The following is a 17229-nucleotide window of genomic DNA, read 5'->3' as shown; positions in this document are numbered from 1 at the left end:
CTTGAAGATCAGAGTGGTCGGCTATGTATGAAACCAAAAGAAATGGGGGAAATATTAAATGGGTTTTTTGCATCTGTATTTACTAAGGAAACTGGCATGGAGTCTATGGAAATAAGGCAAAGAAGTAGGGAGGTCATGGAACCTATACAGATTAAAGGGGAGGAGGTGTTTGCTGTCTTGAGGCAAATCAGAGTAGATAAATCCCCAGGACTGGACAGGATATTCCCTCGGACCTTGAAGGAGACTAGTGTTGAAATTGCAGGGGCCTGGCAGATATATTTAAAATGTCGGTATCCATGGGTGAGGTGCCGGATGATTGAAGGATAGCTCATGTTGTTCCGTTGTTTAAAAAAGGCTCAAAAAGTAATGCGGGAAATTATAGGCCGCTAAGTTTGACGTCAGTAGTAGGTAAATTATTGGAAGGAGTACTAAGAGATGGGATCGACAAATATCTGGATAGACAGGGACTTATTAGGGAGAGTCAATATGGCTTTGTGCGTGGTAGGTCATGTTTAACCAATCTTTTAGAGTTTTTCGAGGAGGTTACCAGGAAAGTGGATGAAGGGAAGGCAGTGGATGTTGTCTACATGGACTTCAGTAAGGCCTTTGACAAGGTCCCGCATGGGAGGTGAGTTAGGAAGGTTCAGTTTCTAGGTATACATGGACAGGTAGTAAATTGGATTAGATATTGGCTCAATGGAAGAACACAGTAAGAAGTTTAACAACACCAGGTTAAAGTCCAACAGGTTTATTTGGTAGCAAAAGCCACACAAGCTTTCGGAGCTGCAAGCCCCTTCTTCAGGTGAGTGGGAATTCTGTTCACAAACAGAGTATATAAAGACACAACCTCAATTTACATGAATAATGGTTGGAATGCGAATACTTACAACTAATCAAGTCTTTAAGAAACAAAACAATGTGAGTGGAGAGAGCATCAAGACAGGCTAAAAAGATGTGTATTGTCTCCAGACAAGACAGCCAGTGAAACTCTGTGGGGGTTACAAATAGTGTGCCATGAACCCAATATCCCGGTTGAGGACGTCCTCGTGTGTGCGGAACTTGGCTATCAGTTTCTGCTCAGCGACTCTGCGCCGTCGTGTGTCGCGAAGGCCGCCTTGGAGAACGCTTACCCGAATATCAGAGGCCGAATGCCCGTGACCGTCACGGGCATTCGGCCTCTGATATTCGGGTAAGCGTTCTCCAAGGCGGCCTTCACGACACACGACGGCGCAGAGTCGCTGAGCAGAAACTGATAGCCAAGTTCCGCACACACGAGGACGTCCTCAACCGGGATATTGGGTTCATGGCACACTATTTGTAACCCCCACAGAGTTTCACTGGCTGTCTTGTCTGGAGACAATACACATCTTTTCAGCCTGTCTTGATGCTCTCTCCACTCACATTGTTTTGTTTCTTAAAGACTTGATTAGTTGTAAGTATTCGCATTCCAACCATTATTCATGTAAATTGAGGTTGTGTCTTTATATGCTCTGTTTGTGAACAGAATTCCCACTCACCTGAAGGGGCTTGCAGCTCCGAAAGCTTGTGTGGCTTTTGCTATCAAATAAACCTGTTGGACTTTAACCTGGTGTTGTTAAACTTCTTACTGTGTTTACCCCAGTCCAACGCCTGCATCTCCACATCAATGGAAGAAGCCAGAGAGTGGTCGTGGAGGATTGCTTCTCTGAGTGGAGGCCTGTGACTAGTGGTGTGCCACAGGGATCAGTGCTGGGTCCATTGTTGTTTGTCAACTATATCAATGATCTGGATGATAATGTGGTAAATTGGATCAGCACATTTGCTGATGATACAAAGATTGGAGGTGTAGTGGACAGTGAGGAAGGTTTTCAAAGCTTGCAGAGGGATTTGGACCAGCTAGAAAAATGGGCTGAAAAATGGCAGATGGAGTTTAATGCAGACAAGTGTGCAGTATGGCACTTTGGAAGGACAAACCAAGGTAGAACATACAAGGTAAATGGTAGGACACTGAAGAGTGCAGTAGAACAGAGGGATTTGGGAATACAGATACATAATTCCCTAAAAGTGGCGTCACAGGTAGATAGGGTCGTAAAGAGTGCTTTTGGTACATTGGCCTTTATAAATCAAAGTATTGAGTATAAGCGTTGGAATGTTATGGTGAGGTTGTATAAGACATTGGTGAGGCCGAATTTAGAGTATTGTGTGCAGTTTTGGTCACCTAATTACAGGAAGGATATTAATAAGGTTGAAAGAGTGCAGAGAAGGTTTACAAGGATGTTGCCGGGACTTGAGAAACTGAGTTACAGAGAAAGGTTGAATAGGTTGGGACTTTATTCCCTGGGGTGTAGAAGAATGAGGGGAGATTTGATAGAGGTGTATGAAATTATGATGGGTATAGATACAGTGAATGCAAGCAGGCTTTTTCCACTGAGGCTAGGGGAGAAAAAAACTAGAGGACATGGGTTAAGGGTGAAGGGTGAAAAGTTTAACGGGAATATTAGGGGGGGCTTCTTCACGCAGAGTGGTGGGAGTGTGGAATGAGCTGCCAGATAAAGTGATGAATGCGGGCTCACTTTTAACATTTAAGAAAAACTTGGACAGGTACATGGATGAGAGGGGTGTGGAGGGATATGGTCCAGGTGCAGGTCAGTGGGACAAGGCAGAAAAATGGTTCAGCACAGCCAAGAAGGGCCAAAAGGCCTGTTTCTGTGTTGTAATGTTCTATGGTTCTAAATGTCGAGAGGCATAAATAACAGATATAAGTAAATTAATTAACTTTAAATATGTACAGTTGACTGGAAAATGAGGATAATATTTGCAAATTTCCAGCAACACACTAGACTTGGGAAAATTTTCACACACTGGTGTATCCAGTAACATTAAGTGAGATAAATAAAGTTCTAGCCTGACAAGTTAAAATTTATCAAATTCATGAATGGCCTTCAGGCAAGGGAACCTGCTATTACTTTTCATTCTCACCTCCATTTAACTCTAGTCTACATGGTTCACTTAAATATCACAGAAAGGCTTATTAGTTTAAAGAAAGACATTTGCTCGCCAGCAGTCCAACACCTCAGTGTAATAAACGATGGGTAATAAATGCAATATGGTTGGTACTGCTCATATCTCAAGAATAATTCTTTCAGAATTGCTTTCCAATAATACAATGGAGACAAGTCAATGCAGACAGAAGAAATCCATTTAGATTCTGGCAGAAAATCCCAAGATGATGAAACCTTTTGTCTCAATTAACTAATAACATCTTTTTAAAAAATTATATTTAAAAACAATTTTTGTCATTATCTGACAGAATTCAATGATACCACAACATTCCATCAATTTATAACACTTTGCATAGTCAAATATGTAGAATGAACACATTATTATATAGGTCATTTTCTGCATCTTTTCAAACCTCTCACTCAAGAATACTTTGTTCCTCATATTGTTGAGCGAGCTCCAACTTTCATACCTTTAAGAACATCCATCATTATCCTGAGATCCAAGTTTTGGTAACGCCCCAGGAAAATTGAAGAAAAGCCAACACTTTATGGTAATTGCTATGAGGTGCTAGATTCCCCCCAATATCTGACTTTAATCTTCAAAAACTGCAGACCATCAAATTGGACCTTGTATTTAAATTATTGAATAATAAAGCAGTGAATACTTGGAGTAATGTAATTACAACAGAGAGATGTTTTCTCTAACTTGAATTAAGTCATGATTTGAAACAAAACTATTATTGGATGGATAAATTTATAAATTCTGCAATCTTTTCTGACTATGGAATTTAGCTAGTCAACTTGTTTCTGTGAGGCTTTTAATCAGTTTGTCTTTTGATCATTCAATGGCATGGACAGATTACTGGTTGTTGTAGCTGGTTTGGAATTTTCATAATTGATAGTTGTATTCAACATAATCAGCTGTCATATATTTAAATGAACAAATCACTGTTTGTATTTGATCAAAATGAGCTCAGTTCCGCCCTCAAGCTTAAAGTTTAAAAGCCATTTTGAATGAAATTTGTAATATATGCATTGGTTGGCACAGGGATCTAAACTACAGACATTTTTTAAACTGCTTTTCTGCAGTAATTTAATTCACAGGAGCAATCAGTCACCAAAGCTGGATAAAATACATAATTTTTGCATACGTTATACATGAAGGCAGTTCTTTTTAAAGGAAGGTTCTATACTTCTTGGTCCTTACTATATAAACACCCACCCTAACTAGACAGAAGAGTTGCTGGCCATTTACTATCATAGAGTTAGTTAGATGCCCGAGTAAGATGTACAGGTATACTCACAGGACTGTAAGAGGCATAAACTATTTACCTACTGTATCTATATTCTTCTGCGCTGGATGAGGTAACACCTATTTTCCAGGAACTGATGTTCAAAAAATTACTTCACTACTTAAGCAGAACTCTCAGGAGATTTTTTTCCAACTCTTTTCAGTGCTAATTAGTGCCCGTTCCTTACTTCGACAATCTGTTAGCCATTTTGCAATAGTATAACCTTTGACTTGTGATCTAGTCAACAGTTGATCCACTGCTTACATTTTTAAAAAATGATTGTGTAATCTTGATTCATTGAGTCTTAAAACATGACCTAGTTTACCTGATCTATAGAATAATTATTAATAACTGGTTGAAATATTATTTCATTATAACATCTCTAAAAATTGTGGTTAAAAAGTAGCTTACTGCAACACTGTTGGCAAACTATTCACTGCAATATAAAAGAAACCACAAAGTGTAAACGTATAGAGCAACAGTGGTACTCACATCTTGTAGAGATGCTGCTCGAATGCCAGTTCCCTCACTGAATCCAGAAAAGCTTCTGTTTATTGTACGATTCTGGAATGCTTCCAATTTATCACACGGTACCTTCAACTTGAAATCTCTTTCACAACTATTCACACTGGTGCATCCCATTGATGCCTGTAAATTACATTCTGGGCACTGCTGTTCTGGTTGTAAAAGACTGCCAGATCCTTCATGGGAATCCAGTGAAGTCTGAGCACTCTTTTCCATTCCAGCTTTTTTTAACCTAGGAAGGAATTTTCCCGATTCCAGCTCCGTCTTTCCATAATAATGTCCTTCTCGCTCAGCATCTTCTTCCAATGGCTTTAAGTCTGCCTGTTGATCCTCAAACAAATCTGTCTGGCAGAGGACAGGTATAGTAACATCCTCCTTTTCTGACTCAAATTCTGACTCACTTCCTCCACCTGGTGAAAGCTCAGAGGCAGATATAGGTCGGAAATGAGTCCGCGGTGAGATTCGAATAGCTCTATACTGTGTTTTGTCAATACTATATATTTTAGGATGAAATGTTTCACTTTCTGAGTCTGAGCACAGTATAGATTTGGGCTTAAAGCTTGGACTGAATGTTGCAAGCCTTTCAGGTTCAAATGAACATTCCACATGAAGAACTTGTGAAAAGGGATTGTTCAGGTCAAAGGAGGAAAATGAATACTCAACACCAGGCTCTTGACCCTGATAATTACTGCAATTCCCTAATAAATCTTCATGGAAGATGAAAGAGAACTCAGTATTTAACCTATCATCTCCTTTTCTCGTCTGGTCACACGGTGTGAACGAAGCACAAGATCTCCACAATGGTCTATGGCCAGGAGCAAAATTGCTACCTGGAGTCATGAAGACATCTGTACCTGCAATGGTCACAACATCTGATGCTGCACACTGCAATAAAGTACCTTTTGCAGCATCAGGGGGAACTACTCCCCAGTCTCCACAACTGTCAAATGTTTTTAGTTCTCCATAAACACCACCAAGGATGAAAGCGCTTTCTTTGTCAGCACCAATATCCCAAGGTTTGGAAGGTGCAGTGTAATCACCTACATCTATCTCTGCAAGTTCCCCAGTTGCAACAGCTTGGGCCTCCAAGTTTTCCTTCTGGCATTCCCACAAGTGATATTCAGACCGCTGCACTGCCTTTTCATGAGGCTCTTGCAGGATGTCCTGTTTTGTTGCCATATCTAAACAACAGCAATGGCAACCATTCACCTCACCAGGAAAGAAATCCTCTTCTGATCGTTCTACATCTAGTGTTGATACAGTGTCATTTTCTGCTATGGCTGTCCAAATGTCCTTTATAACCTCTGAGCCATAGCTATCCCCATGACTGGCCATCTGTTCGGCAAAAATTTCCACAGTTTCATATTCCTTATTTTCTTCTTCTTCCAACTGAATTCCACACACTGACTCCAGCTTAGATTTCTGTTTAAAAGTCATGTTTGTTATATTTCGTAAAGCTCCATCTGTTTGTGAATGAGTGTCCTCATGCAATAAATCTAAAAGGTCTTCATCAAGAAGGCTGGACGAAATGCCAGGGACTATACAATCAATCTCATCTGCATTAAATTTAGTGGACTCCTCCATCTGAATACCAAAGGAGGTTTCATTATCTGAACGTGTTTCTTCAGAATGTGACCATGGGCTGCAGGTTCGTGTTGAAAGATTTGAGCAGTGGTCATTTTCATCAAAGGCACTATTTTTGGTCCATATTAGCAAACGAGACTGTGATTTTCCTGGCAAATCTGCCCAGCCCCCAATATCACTATTTTGATTTCCCAGGCTAAGTCCATCAAAACAGAATGGTGAAGTAGAGTTATCATATTGCACTTCAAACAGAGAAAAACAAGTGGAGTTTAAACCAGACCCTTCATTTGCTTCTGAAAAGTGTTCTTCTTGATTGCCAGTACTGCTACTTGCATCACACACTGTATTATCCACAATAGGAGAAAGCGTAATGGGGGAATCCCCAGCAAAGCTTTCCCCTTCTGCTTCATCAGAGCTAGAGCACTCCCAAAATTGAGCTATATTTGCAAGATCATTTAAGAACAATCCTTCTGCATCAAGAGAAGCTTGTGAATCTGTCCATATTGCACTTTCCCTTGTCAACTGTAGTCCATCTAACACTATACAACAGTCTGCCTCAAAATCAGTTTGCTCTATACTTTTCCGTCGAATCATGCTTAAAATTCGACTCTCTCCTTGCAATGAATTTGAGGCACTAGGATCCAATATGGATTGATGAATATCCACTTCATAGAAGTGAGTAAATTCAGATAGATGGATATCATCTAAAATATCACTGTCCTTGGGATTAGAACAGCTTGAGGTCCCAGTGAGGTCATTAGCCTCATCTAATAATGCAGGCATTTCAACAAAGTGACCATCGACGAAAGCACCTGCTGCGAGGTATGTTTGGAAATTATTGTTACTAATACAAAGACCCTGCATTGTCTCCGAAAGCTCTTCCAAAGTCAAAGATTCGCTATCATTAGCAGCTACACTATTCCGGTATGCAGTTTCTAGCTTACTTTTTCTACTTGGAGGGAACCAGTACTCTGCGATTGGTTCAGTGTACCACAATGGTTCTTCTTTGAATTCTTGCTCTCTTCCACTTTCATTGCTAAGATCTTTTGTATCATTGTTGCCATTTGTTTTCCTTCTCGCTTCTTTCATAAACCTTTTTCCTTTTTTGCACAGCTGTTTGGTAGGTCCACTACTGCTGCTCCCACAGGTGCTTTTTCGATCATCTTTGTCAACAGACTTCAAAGATAGCCTAACTTGTCCATTTCGCCCCTTTTTGTTCCGAGCAGTTTCTCTCATCTTATGTCTGATTTTGACAGCTTTGGTGGGACCTTTTAACTCATATTGGTTCCCACTTGAGCTTGAGCCTGCTTCACTGGAGCCAGAGGACCAGGAACGAGGACGCATCTTTCCTTCTGATCTGTGTCTGATCTGCTTCTTTCCTGTAGTGGGTTTCTGTTCCGGCAAGCTGTTGTTGTGCCTATTTTCTTTCTCTTTTTTGCTTCTTCTGAACATACGACTACTGCTTGTAGTGATGGACGCCTCGATTCTTCGGTCTCTAATACCTTCACCTTCACTGTTGCAATCTTTTGGAGAGGATGTATCAGTACTTGTTTGTGGAGCAGCAGATGAAGAAGAACCACCAGAAAATGAACAAGCTTTGGTCTTATTCCACACAGTCATGATTTCTTGCAGACAGATTGGCTTCTCAGAAAGAGGTGGAAATGCTTCATAATACCTAAAGAGAAAATGCAAATGAGCTTAGTAATCCAGGTGACATATATACATTTTTAATTATTGCGATTGTCAGGTTTTACATAACTTCAGAAGTAGGAGCAGAGTAGACCATTCAGCCTTTCACACATGTGCCACCATTCAATGGCTGATCTTCTACTTAACACCATTTTCTTGCATTATCCCCATATCTCTGAATGTTTTTAATATGTAGAAATCTATCAATCTCAATCTTGAACATACTTGATAGTTAAGTCTCCACAGCTCTCTGGGGCAGGGAATTCTAAAGAATCACCACTGTCTTGAGTAAAGAAATTCCTCCTCATCTCAGTCCTAAACAGTATGCCTCTTATTCACGGACTGTGTCCCCAGGTTCTAATCAGCCAGGAGAAACATCTACTCTGTTGAGCCCTATAAGAATTTTGTATGTTTGAATGAGATAAAGTCTTATTATTCTAACTCCAGAGAATAAAGGCCCAGTCTATTTAATCTTTCCTCATAGGGCAATCCCTTCATCCCAGGAATTATTTAGGTGAACTTTTGTTGCACTCCATCTATGGCAAGTATATCTTTCCTTCACTAAGGAGACCAAAGCTGAAAACAATATTTTAGGTGTGGTCTCACCAAGGTTCTACATAATTGCAGTAAGACACCGTTACTCCTTATACGCACATCCTCTTGTCAAAAAGGCCAACATGCCATTTGCCCTCTTAATTCCTTGCTGTACCTGCATGTTAGCTTTCAGTGACTCATGAACAAGGTCACGCCCAAGACCCTTTGAAGTTCAATATTTCTCAGCCCCACACCCTTTAAGTAGTACTCGGAATTTCTTTTTTTCCTACCAAAGTGGATAACCTTAATTCTTGACATAGTATTCCATCTGCAGATTTTTTGCCCATTCACTGAGCCCCTCCAAAGTCCCTTGAAGGGTCTTAGCACTCTCCTCACAATTCACACTTCACCTCGTTTTATCGTCTACAAACTTAAACGTATTACGTTAATCCCCATTTCTAAATCATTGATATAGATTGTTTTATTACATTTGTTAACTCTGAATTCAATGATCACATGAATAGTATTTTGAAAATGAACATTCCAGTAGTTTTCACTCAAATACAGATACCAATAAACAAGCAATGATATCAAATCTATACGATGTATACACATTGATTTACTTTGCAAAATAACCAAGATTTGTAAAAGATAGAAACATTAGTTGTATTGAAAGAAAACTAACAACACAGGAGAAGTTAGAATGTGCCCCAAAATGTCAACTGTATTCTAAGACAGTTAATACTTACATTTCTACCTGATCCTTGGTGGAAGGAGATTCTATAATTTCAGGAGATTGAGATCCTTCTGATTTCTTACTACCTTGCTTTTCTTCTGAAATTTGGGAAGAGGAAAGAGAGAACAGAAAAATAAATTCAAGTTGCGCTTATAGAATTGACTGCCATTTGCTTGATCACTTTTCCTGCATGAACGGGAAGTATGCAAGGGAGTTCAGTAGGAAAACATAGGAGTAGATGGTATAAATATTGAAATTATTAATATTTAGAATAACTTTGAGAGTCATCACATCTTAATTGCTTCTGAATTCACACCGTAACTTTAATAAGACACCACGTGGATTTTGAACTCAAGCATTGTAAATAAATGGATATAGCCTAAAACACAAGTGAAAATAATGTGCGTTGAGTCTAGTCAAGTTTGCTGGTAACTTAAAACACCATAATTGCACCAGGGCTCAAATCTTTTTTGTAAAATAGCTAATAGAAACTTTTTCAAACTTTTGACAATTGCAAAGAGCAAGAAAACTATTAAGTAGCAGATCTTCTCATATTTGCGTGTGGTGCTTCACAGGAACACCAAATGTGTACACAATGATTCAGCTGCTTCAAGTTCTCTTAGCATACAATGCTTCAGAAGCTACAATAAAACATGTGCTTAAATAAACATATTTTAACTAACATTGGCATTGTGTTTGTGACAAAATAGCTATATATTTTAATTCAATTGACAATCATTTTTTGAACTATCCAAATTCTAGAGAACAGTGATAGCAGTAAAGTGAAATCTGTCCAAACAGCACAGTGAATCATAATCAAAACTATATATGGGGAAATTGAAACAGAACAAAAATCCTCAAAGACAGAACAGAGAAAGAGCTCAAGAAACTGAGATATTTAAGCATTCTGACATTTATTTTAGGGATTTTACTTTTCTATTTTGTGCTTCAAAAGTAAAAGTTGGTGTAAACACAAAATACTAAGTATGCAGCAATGGCCAACCAAAATCTTGCGATTAATGGCTAAACCAGATATGCACTACAAATCAGGGTAAGCAAGCAAAGTAGTGGGGGTGTATCAGTCTGAAACATGGTGTGGGTGTTAGTAAGGTAGTATGGCATCACCTGTAAGCCATTTCTGTCAAGGCACTGATGTCCAACATTATGAACCTTGTTGACAAATGAACAATGGTTTTGGAAGGAGATATCAAGAGAGGCTATTTCCGTCAAGCTGTTGATGTCATTGACAATAAGAACCTTGTTTACAAATGAACAGAGGTTCTGGAAGGAGATATCAAGAGGAGCTGTAATTCCTTATCTGCTGGTGGGGGGTGGTTAATGGGATGTGAAGAAGGTTGGCAAGATTATCACCCAGTGGGTGCACTGTGTGGGAAGGTCAGAGAGACAGTAGGATGATTATACCCAGATCAATTTAATAAACATGGAAAAAAGAGCAGTACTAATTACACAGCATGCATGGGTAAAAAATAAGTATCAGAATCAAGTGATGGTTTTAGGACTTAGGAATTTTAATTTCCAAAGAGAGACTCTCCCAGAGCTAAACTTATTCTTCTTGCAAAACATACTGTAGGTGGAGGAGCCATGGTTAATATATTTGACATGACAAAAGTTATGATGGTGCAGACAGAAATAAATAATAAGAACAATAAGATACTGGTGCAGAATTCATTAGCATCAAGTGAGATGAAAACCTTTTTATTTAAAATAGCGGCTATATGGAATACATTTCCAGGAAAAGTACTGTTAATTAAAGCTGAATAAATACATTTTATTTTAAAGCTGGCTTGCCCAAAGGAATGATGTGGAGATGCCGGTGTTGGACTGGGGTGAACACAGTAAGAGTTTTAACAACACCAGGTTAAAGTCCAACAGGTTTATTTGGTGGCAAGTACCATTAGCTTTCGGAGCGCTGCTCCTTCGTCAGATGGAGTGGAAATCTGCTCTTAAACAGGGCACAGAGACACAAAATCAAGTTACAGAATACTGATTAGAATGCGAATCTCTACAGCCAACCAGGTCTTAAAGATACAGACAATGTGGGTGGAGGGAGCATTAAGCACAGGTTAAAGAGATGTGTATTGTCTCCAGACAGGACAGCCAGCTTGCCTCCTGGACTTGCAGGCTGTCCTGTCTGGAGACAATACACATCTCTTTAACCTGTGCTTAATGCTCCCTCCAGCCACATTGTCTGTATCTTTAAGACATGGTTGGCTGTAGGGATTCGCATTCTAATCAGTATTCTGTAACTTGATTTTGTGTCTCTGTGCCCTGTTTGAGTAAGAAGTCTCACAACACCAGGTTAAAGTCCAACAGGTTTATTTGGTAGCAAATACCATAAGCTTTCGGAGCACTGCTCCTTCGTCAGATGGAGTGGATATCTGCTCTCAAACAGTGCACAGACACAGAAATCAAGTTACAGAATACTAATTAGAATGCGAATCTCTAAAGCCAGCCAGGTCTTAAAGGTACAGATAATGTGGGTGGAGGGAGCATTCAACACAGGTTAAAGAGATGTGTATTGTCTCCAGACAGAACAGCTAGTGAGATTCTACAGGCCCAGGAGGCAAGCTGTGGGGGTTACTGATAATGTGACATAAATCCAACATCCCGGTTTCGGCCGTCCTCATGTGTGCGGAACTTGGCTATCAGTTTCTGCTCAGCGACTCGGCGCTGTCGTGTGTCGTGAAGGCCGCCTTGGAGAACGCTTACCTGAAGATCCAAGGCTGAATGCCCGTGACCGCTGAAGTGCTCCCCCACAGGCAGAGAACAGTCTTGCCTGGTGATTGTTGAGCGGTGTTCATTCATCCGTTGTCGTAGCGTCTGCATGGTTTCCCCAATGTACCATGCCTCGGGACATCCTTTCCTGCAGCGTATCAGGTAGTCAACGTTGGCCGAGTTGCAAGAGTAGGTACCATGTACCTGGTAGATGGTGTTCTCACGTGAGATGATGGCATCCGTGTCGATGATCCGGCACGTCTTGCAGAGGTTGCTGCGGCAGGGTTGTGTGGTGTCGTGGTCACTGTTCTCCTGAAGGCTGGGTAGTTTACTGCGGACAATGGTCTGTTTGAGGTTGCGTGGTTGTTTGAAGGCAAGAAGTGGGGGTGTGGGGAAGGCCTTGGCGAGATGTTCGTCTTCATCAATGACATGTTGAAGGCTCTGGAGGAGATGCCGTAGTTTCTCCGCTCCGGGGAAGTACTGGACGACGAAGGGTACTCTGTCCACCGTGTCCCGTTTGTCTTCTGAGGAGGTCGGTGCGGTTTTTCGCTGTGGCGCGTCGGAACTGTTGATCGATGAGTCGAGCGCCATATCCTGTTCTTATGAGGGCATCTTTCAGCGACTGGAGGTGTCTGTTGCGATCCTCCTCATCCGAGCAGATCCTGTGTATTCGGAGGGCTTGTCCGTAGGGGATGGCTTCTTTAAGTGTTTAGGGTGGAAGCTAGAGAAGTGGAGCATCATGAGGTTATCCGTGGGCTTGCGGTACAGTGAGGTGCTGAGGTGACCGTCCTTAATGGAGATGCGTGTGTCCAAGAATGCAACCGATTCCGGAGAGTAGTCCATGGTGAGTCTGATGGTGGGATGGAACTTGTTGATGTCATCATATAGTTGTTTCAGTGATTGCTCACCATGACTCCAAAGGAAGAAAATGTCATCGATGTATCTAGTGTATAGCATCGGTTGAAGGTCCTGTGCGGTGAAGAAGTCTTGTTCGAACCTGTGCATGAAGATGTTGGCATATTGAGGTGCGAAATTTGTCCCCATGGCTGTTCCGTGTGTCTGGATGAAGAACTGGTTGTTGAAGGTGAAGATATTGTGGACCAGGATGAAGCGGATGAGTTGTAAAATTGTATCTGGAAACTGGCAGTTGATGGCATGGAGTACTGAGGCCGTTGCAGCAATGCCATCATCGTGGGGGATGCATCCATTGTGAGGAGGAGTGCTCCCGGTTCAACTGCTCCATGTGTGTTGAGTTTCTGTAGGAAGTCCGTAGTGTCGCGACAAAAGCTGGGGGTTCTTTGTACAATGGGTTTCAAGATGCCCTCGACATAGCCGGAGAGGTTCTCGCACAGGGTTCCATTTCCTGAAACGATGGGACGGCCGGGTGTGTTTGCCTTGTGTATTTTTGGGAGGCAGTAGAGATCTCCAACGCGTGGAGTACGTGGGATGAGAGCACGGAGGGTCTTTTGAAGGTCCGGATCAAAGGTTTTGATCAGAGTGTTGAGTTGACGGGTGTGTTCTTTGGTCGGATCGGTGGGTAACTGTCTGTAGTGTCCCTCGTTGTTCAGTTGTCGGTACACTTCTTTGCAGTAATCCATTCTGTTCAGTATGACGATGGCCCCTCCTTTGTCTGCTGGTTTGATGACAATGTTGCGGTTGGTCTTGAGAGCGTGGATGGCGTTGCGTTGTGCTTGGGTGATGTTCGGTGCTGTCTTGAGTGCGGCTGATGAATTTGGTGTTGATGCACCTCCTGATGGCTTGGGCATACATGTCAAGTCGAGGGCACCGGCCTTCCGGACCACAATATCTTCACCTTCAACAACCAATTCTTCATCCAGACACACGGAACAGCCATGGGGACAAATTTCGCACCTCAATATGCCAACATCTTCATGCACAGGTTCGAACAAGACTTCTTCACCGCACAGGACCTTCAACCGATGCTATACACTAGATACATCGATGACATTTTCTTCCTTTGGAGTCATGGTGAGCAATCACTGAAACAACTATATGATGACATCAACAAGTTCCATCCCACCATCAGACTCACCATGGACTACTCTCCGGAATCGGTTGCATTCTTGGACACACGCATCTCCATTAAGGACGGTCACCTCAGCACCTCACTGTACCGCAAGCCCACGGATAACCTCATGATGCTCCACTTCTCCAGCTTCCACCCTAAACACTTAAAGAAGCCATCCCCTACGGACAAGCCCTCCGAATACACAGGATCTGCTCGGATGAGGAGGATCGCAACAGACACCTTCAGACGCTGAAAGATGCCCTCATAAGAACAGGATATGGCACTCGACTCATCGATCAACAGTTCCGACGCGCCACAGCGAAAAACCGCACCGACCTCCTCAGAAGACAAACACGAGACACGGTGGACAGAGTACCCTTCGTTGTCCAGTACTTCCCCAGAGCAGAGAAGCTACGGCATCTCCTCCGGAGCCTTCAACATGTCATTGATGAAGACGAACATCTCGCCAAGGCCATCCCCACACCCCCACTTCTTGCCTTCAAACAACCACGCAACCTCAAACAGACCATTGTCCGCAGTAAACTACCCAGCCTTCAGGAGAACAGTGACCACGACACCACACAACCCTGCCACAGCAACCTCTGCAAGACATGCCGGATCATCGACACGGATGCCATCATCTCACGTGAGAACACCATCTACCAGGTACACAGTACCTACTCTTGCAACTCGGCCAACGTTGTCTACCTGATACGCTGCAGGAAAGGATGTCCCGAGGCATGGTACATTGGGGAAACCATGCAGGCGCTACGACAACGGATGAATGAACACCGCTCAACAATCACCAGGCAAGACTGTTCTCTTCCTGTGGGGGAGCACTTCAGCAGTCACGGGCATTCAGCCTCTGATATTCAGGTAAGCGTTCTCCAAGGCGGCCTTCACGACACACGACAGCGCAGAGTCGCTGAGCAGAAACTGATAGCCAAGTTCCGCACACATGAGGACGGCCGAAACCGGGTTGTTGGATTTATGTCACATTATCAGTAACCCCCACAGCTTGCCTCCTGGGCCTGTAGAATCTCACTAGCTGTTCTGTCTGGAGACAATACACATCTCTTTAACCTGTGTTTAATGTTCCCTCCACCCACATTATCTGTACCTTTAAGACCTGGCTGGCTTTAGAGATTCGCATTCTAATTAGTATTCTGTAACTTGATTTCTGTGTCTGTGCACTGTTTGAGAGCAGATATCCACTCCATCTGACGAAGGAGCAGTGCTCCGAAAGCTTATGGTATTTGCTACCAAATAAACCTGTTGGACTTTAACCTGGTGTTGTGAGACTTCTTACTGTGCTTACCCCAGTCCAACGCCGGCATCTCCACACCCTGTTTGAGAGCAGACTTCCACTCCATCTGACGAAGGAGCAGCGCTCCGAAAGCTAATGGTATTTGCTACCAAATAAACCTGTTGGACTTTAACCTGGTGTTGTTAAAACTCTTACTGTGTTTGCCCAAAGGAAGCAGAGAGTGTGTATAGATGGGTCTTTTTCTAAATGGAGGTCGGTCACCAGTGGTGTGCCCCAGGGATCTGTTCTGGGACCCTTGCTGTTCGTCATTTTCATAAATGACCTGGATGAGGAAGTGGAGGAACGGGTTGGTAAGTTTGCCAATGACACGAAGGTTGGTGGGGTTGTGGATAGTCTGGAGGGATGTCAGAAGTTAAAGAGGGACATAGATAGGATGCAAGACTGGGCAGAGAAGTGGCAGATGGACTTCAACCCAGATAAATGCGTAGTGGTCCATTTTGGCAGGTCAAATGGGATGAAGGAGTACAATATAAAGGGAAAGACTCTTAGTACTGTGGAGGATCAGAAGGATCTTGGGGTCCGGGTCCATAGGACTCTAAAATCGGCCCCGCAGGTGGGGGAGGTGGTTAAGAAGGCGTATGGTGTGCTGGCCTTTATCAATCGAGGGATTGAGTTTAGGAGTCCGGGGATAATGATGCAGCTATATAAGACCCTCGTCAGACCCCACTTGGAGTACTGTGCTCAGTTCTGGTCGCCTCATTACAGGAAGGACGTGGAAAAGATTGAAAGGGTGCAGAGGCGATTTACAAGGATGTTGCCTGGATTGAGTGGCATGCCTTATGAGGATAGGCAGAGGGAGCTCAGTCTTTTCTCCTTAGAGAGACGTAGGATGAGAGGAGACCTAATAGAGGTATATAAGATGTTGAGAGACATAGATCGGGTGGACTCTCAGAGGCTTTTTCCCAGGGTGGAAATGGCTGCTACAAGAGGACATAGGTTTAAGGTGCTGAGGTGTAGGTACAGGGGAAATGTTAGGGGGAAGTTTTTCACACAGAGGGTGGTGGGCGAGTGGAATCGGCTGCTGTCAGTGGTGGTGGAGGCAAACTCAATAGGGTCTTTTAAGAGACTCCTGGATGAGTACGTGGGACCTAATAGGATGGAGGGTTATAGGTAGGCCTAAAAGGTAGGGATATGTTCGGCACAACTTGTGGGGCCGAAAGGTCTGTTTTGTGCTGTAGTTTTCTATGTTTCTAAATATATTTTCTTGGTTAAAAGATTTAAAATATACAGCGATGTATAAGGCTGGGACCATAAGCGTATAAATTGAAATGCAACTGGTGAGTTAAAGTTTTAAAGTTAAGTTTAAAGTTTTTTAAAAGTTTATTTATTATTGTCACAAGTAGGCTTACATTAACACTACAATGAAGTTACTGTGTTACCTCATAATAGCAAGGTTACGTGAAATTTGGCTTAGTTTTGGCTCCAGGAGTAAATTGCAGGTAGTCAATTGACTTGTTAGTATTGATTACCTCTGGTTAGTTTCCTCCAGCAGGGGAGGAAGTGTAAAGATTTTGGGGTTAATTGGACAAGGCACAGAGGGAAAGGCTTAATAGACCGAATGACCTGCCTTTGTTCCTAATTTCCTGATACTTTTGGTCAAGTAAAAGAGCTTTCCATTTAAAATAAATAATAATTTTAGTCTTGTATTTCAGACTTTGTTACAGTGGGTTAGCTTAAGTAATAGAAAAACACCAATCACCCAGGAAAAAAGTTTCAACATTGCAAGATGTTGTTCTTTTCTGAATCCTGCCTTCTGGTAGACATATGCCCAAAATTGAGAATCTCTGTGTGAAGAT

The 17229-nt window shown here is 42.3% G+C and overlaps 1 protein-coding gene across 8 annotated transcripts in view; it reads right to left on the bottom strand.

Annotated features, from left to right (window-relative positions):
* Positions 1-17229, bottom strand: part of kiaa0232 (KIAA0232 ortholog) — a 107661-nt gene that overhangs the window by 15427 nt on the left and 75005 nt on the right. For all 8 annotated transcript variants that reach the window (XM_078210235.1, XM_078210277.1, XM_078210252.1 and 5 more), the window contains 2 exons: positions 9355-9439; positions 4766-8057 (listed from right to left, as the gene is read on the bottom strand). In XM_078210235.1, coding sequence (XP_078066361.1) covers positions 4766-8057; positions 9355-9439 — 3377 coding nt within the window. The remainder of the gene's footprint in view (positions 1-4765; positions 8058-9354; positions 9440-17229) is intronic.

This window comes from Mustelus asterias, chromosome 1, assembly GCF_964213995.1.
Source record: "Mustelus asterias chromosome 1, sMusAst1.hap1.1, whole genome shotgun sequence".
Classification (NCBI taxonomy): Eukaryota; Metazoa; Chordata; class Chondrichthyes; order Carcharhiniformes; family Triakidae; genus Mustelus; species Mustelus asterias.
Note: the sequence above shows the minus strand (reverse complement) of the source record. Positions and strands in the feature narration are given on the sequence as shown.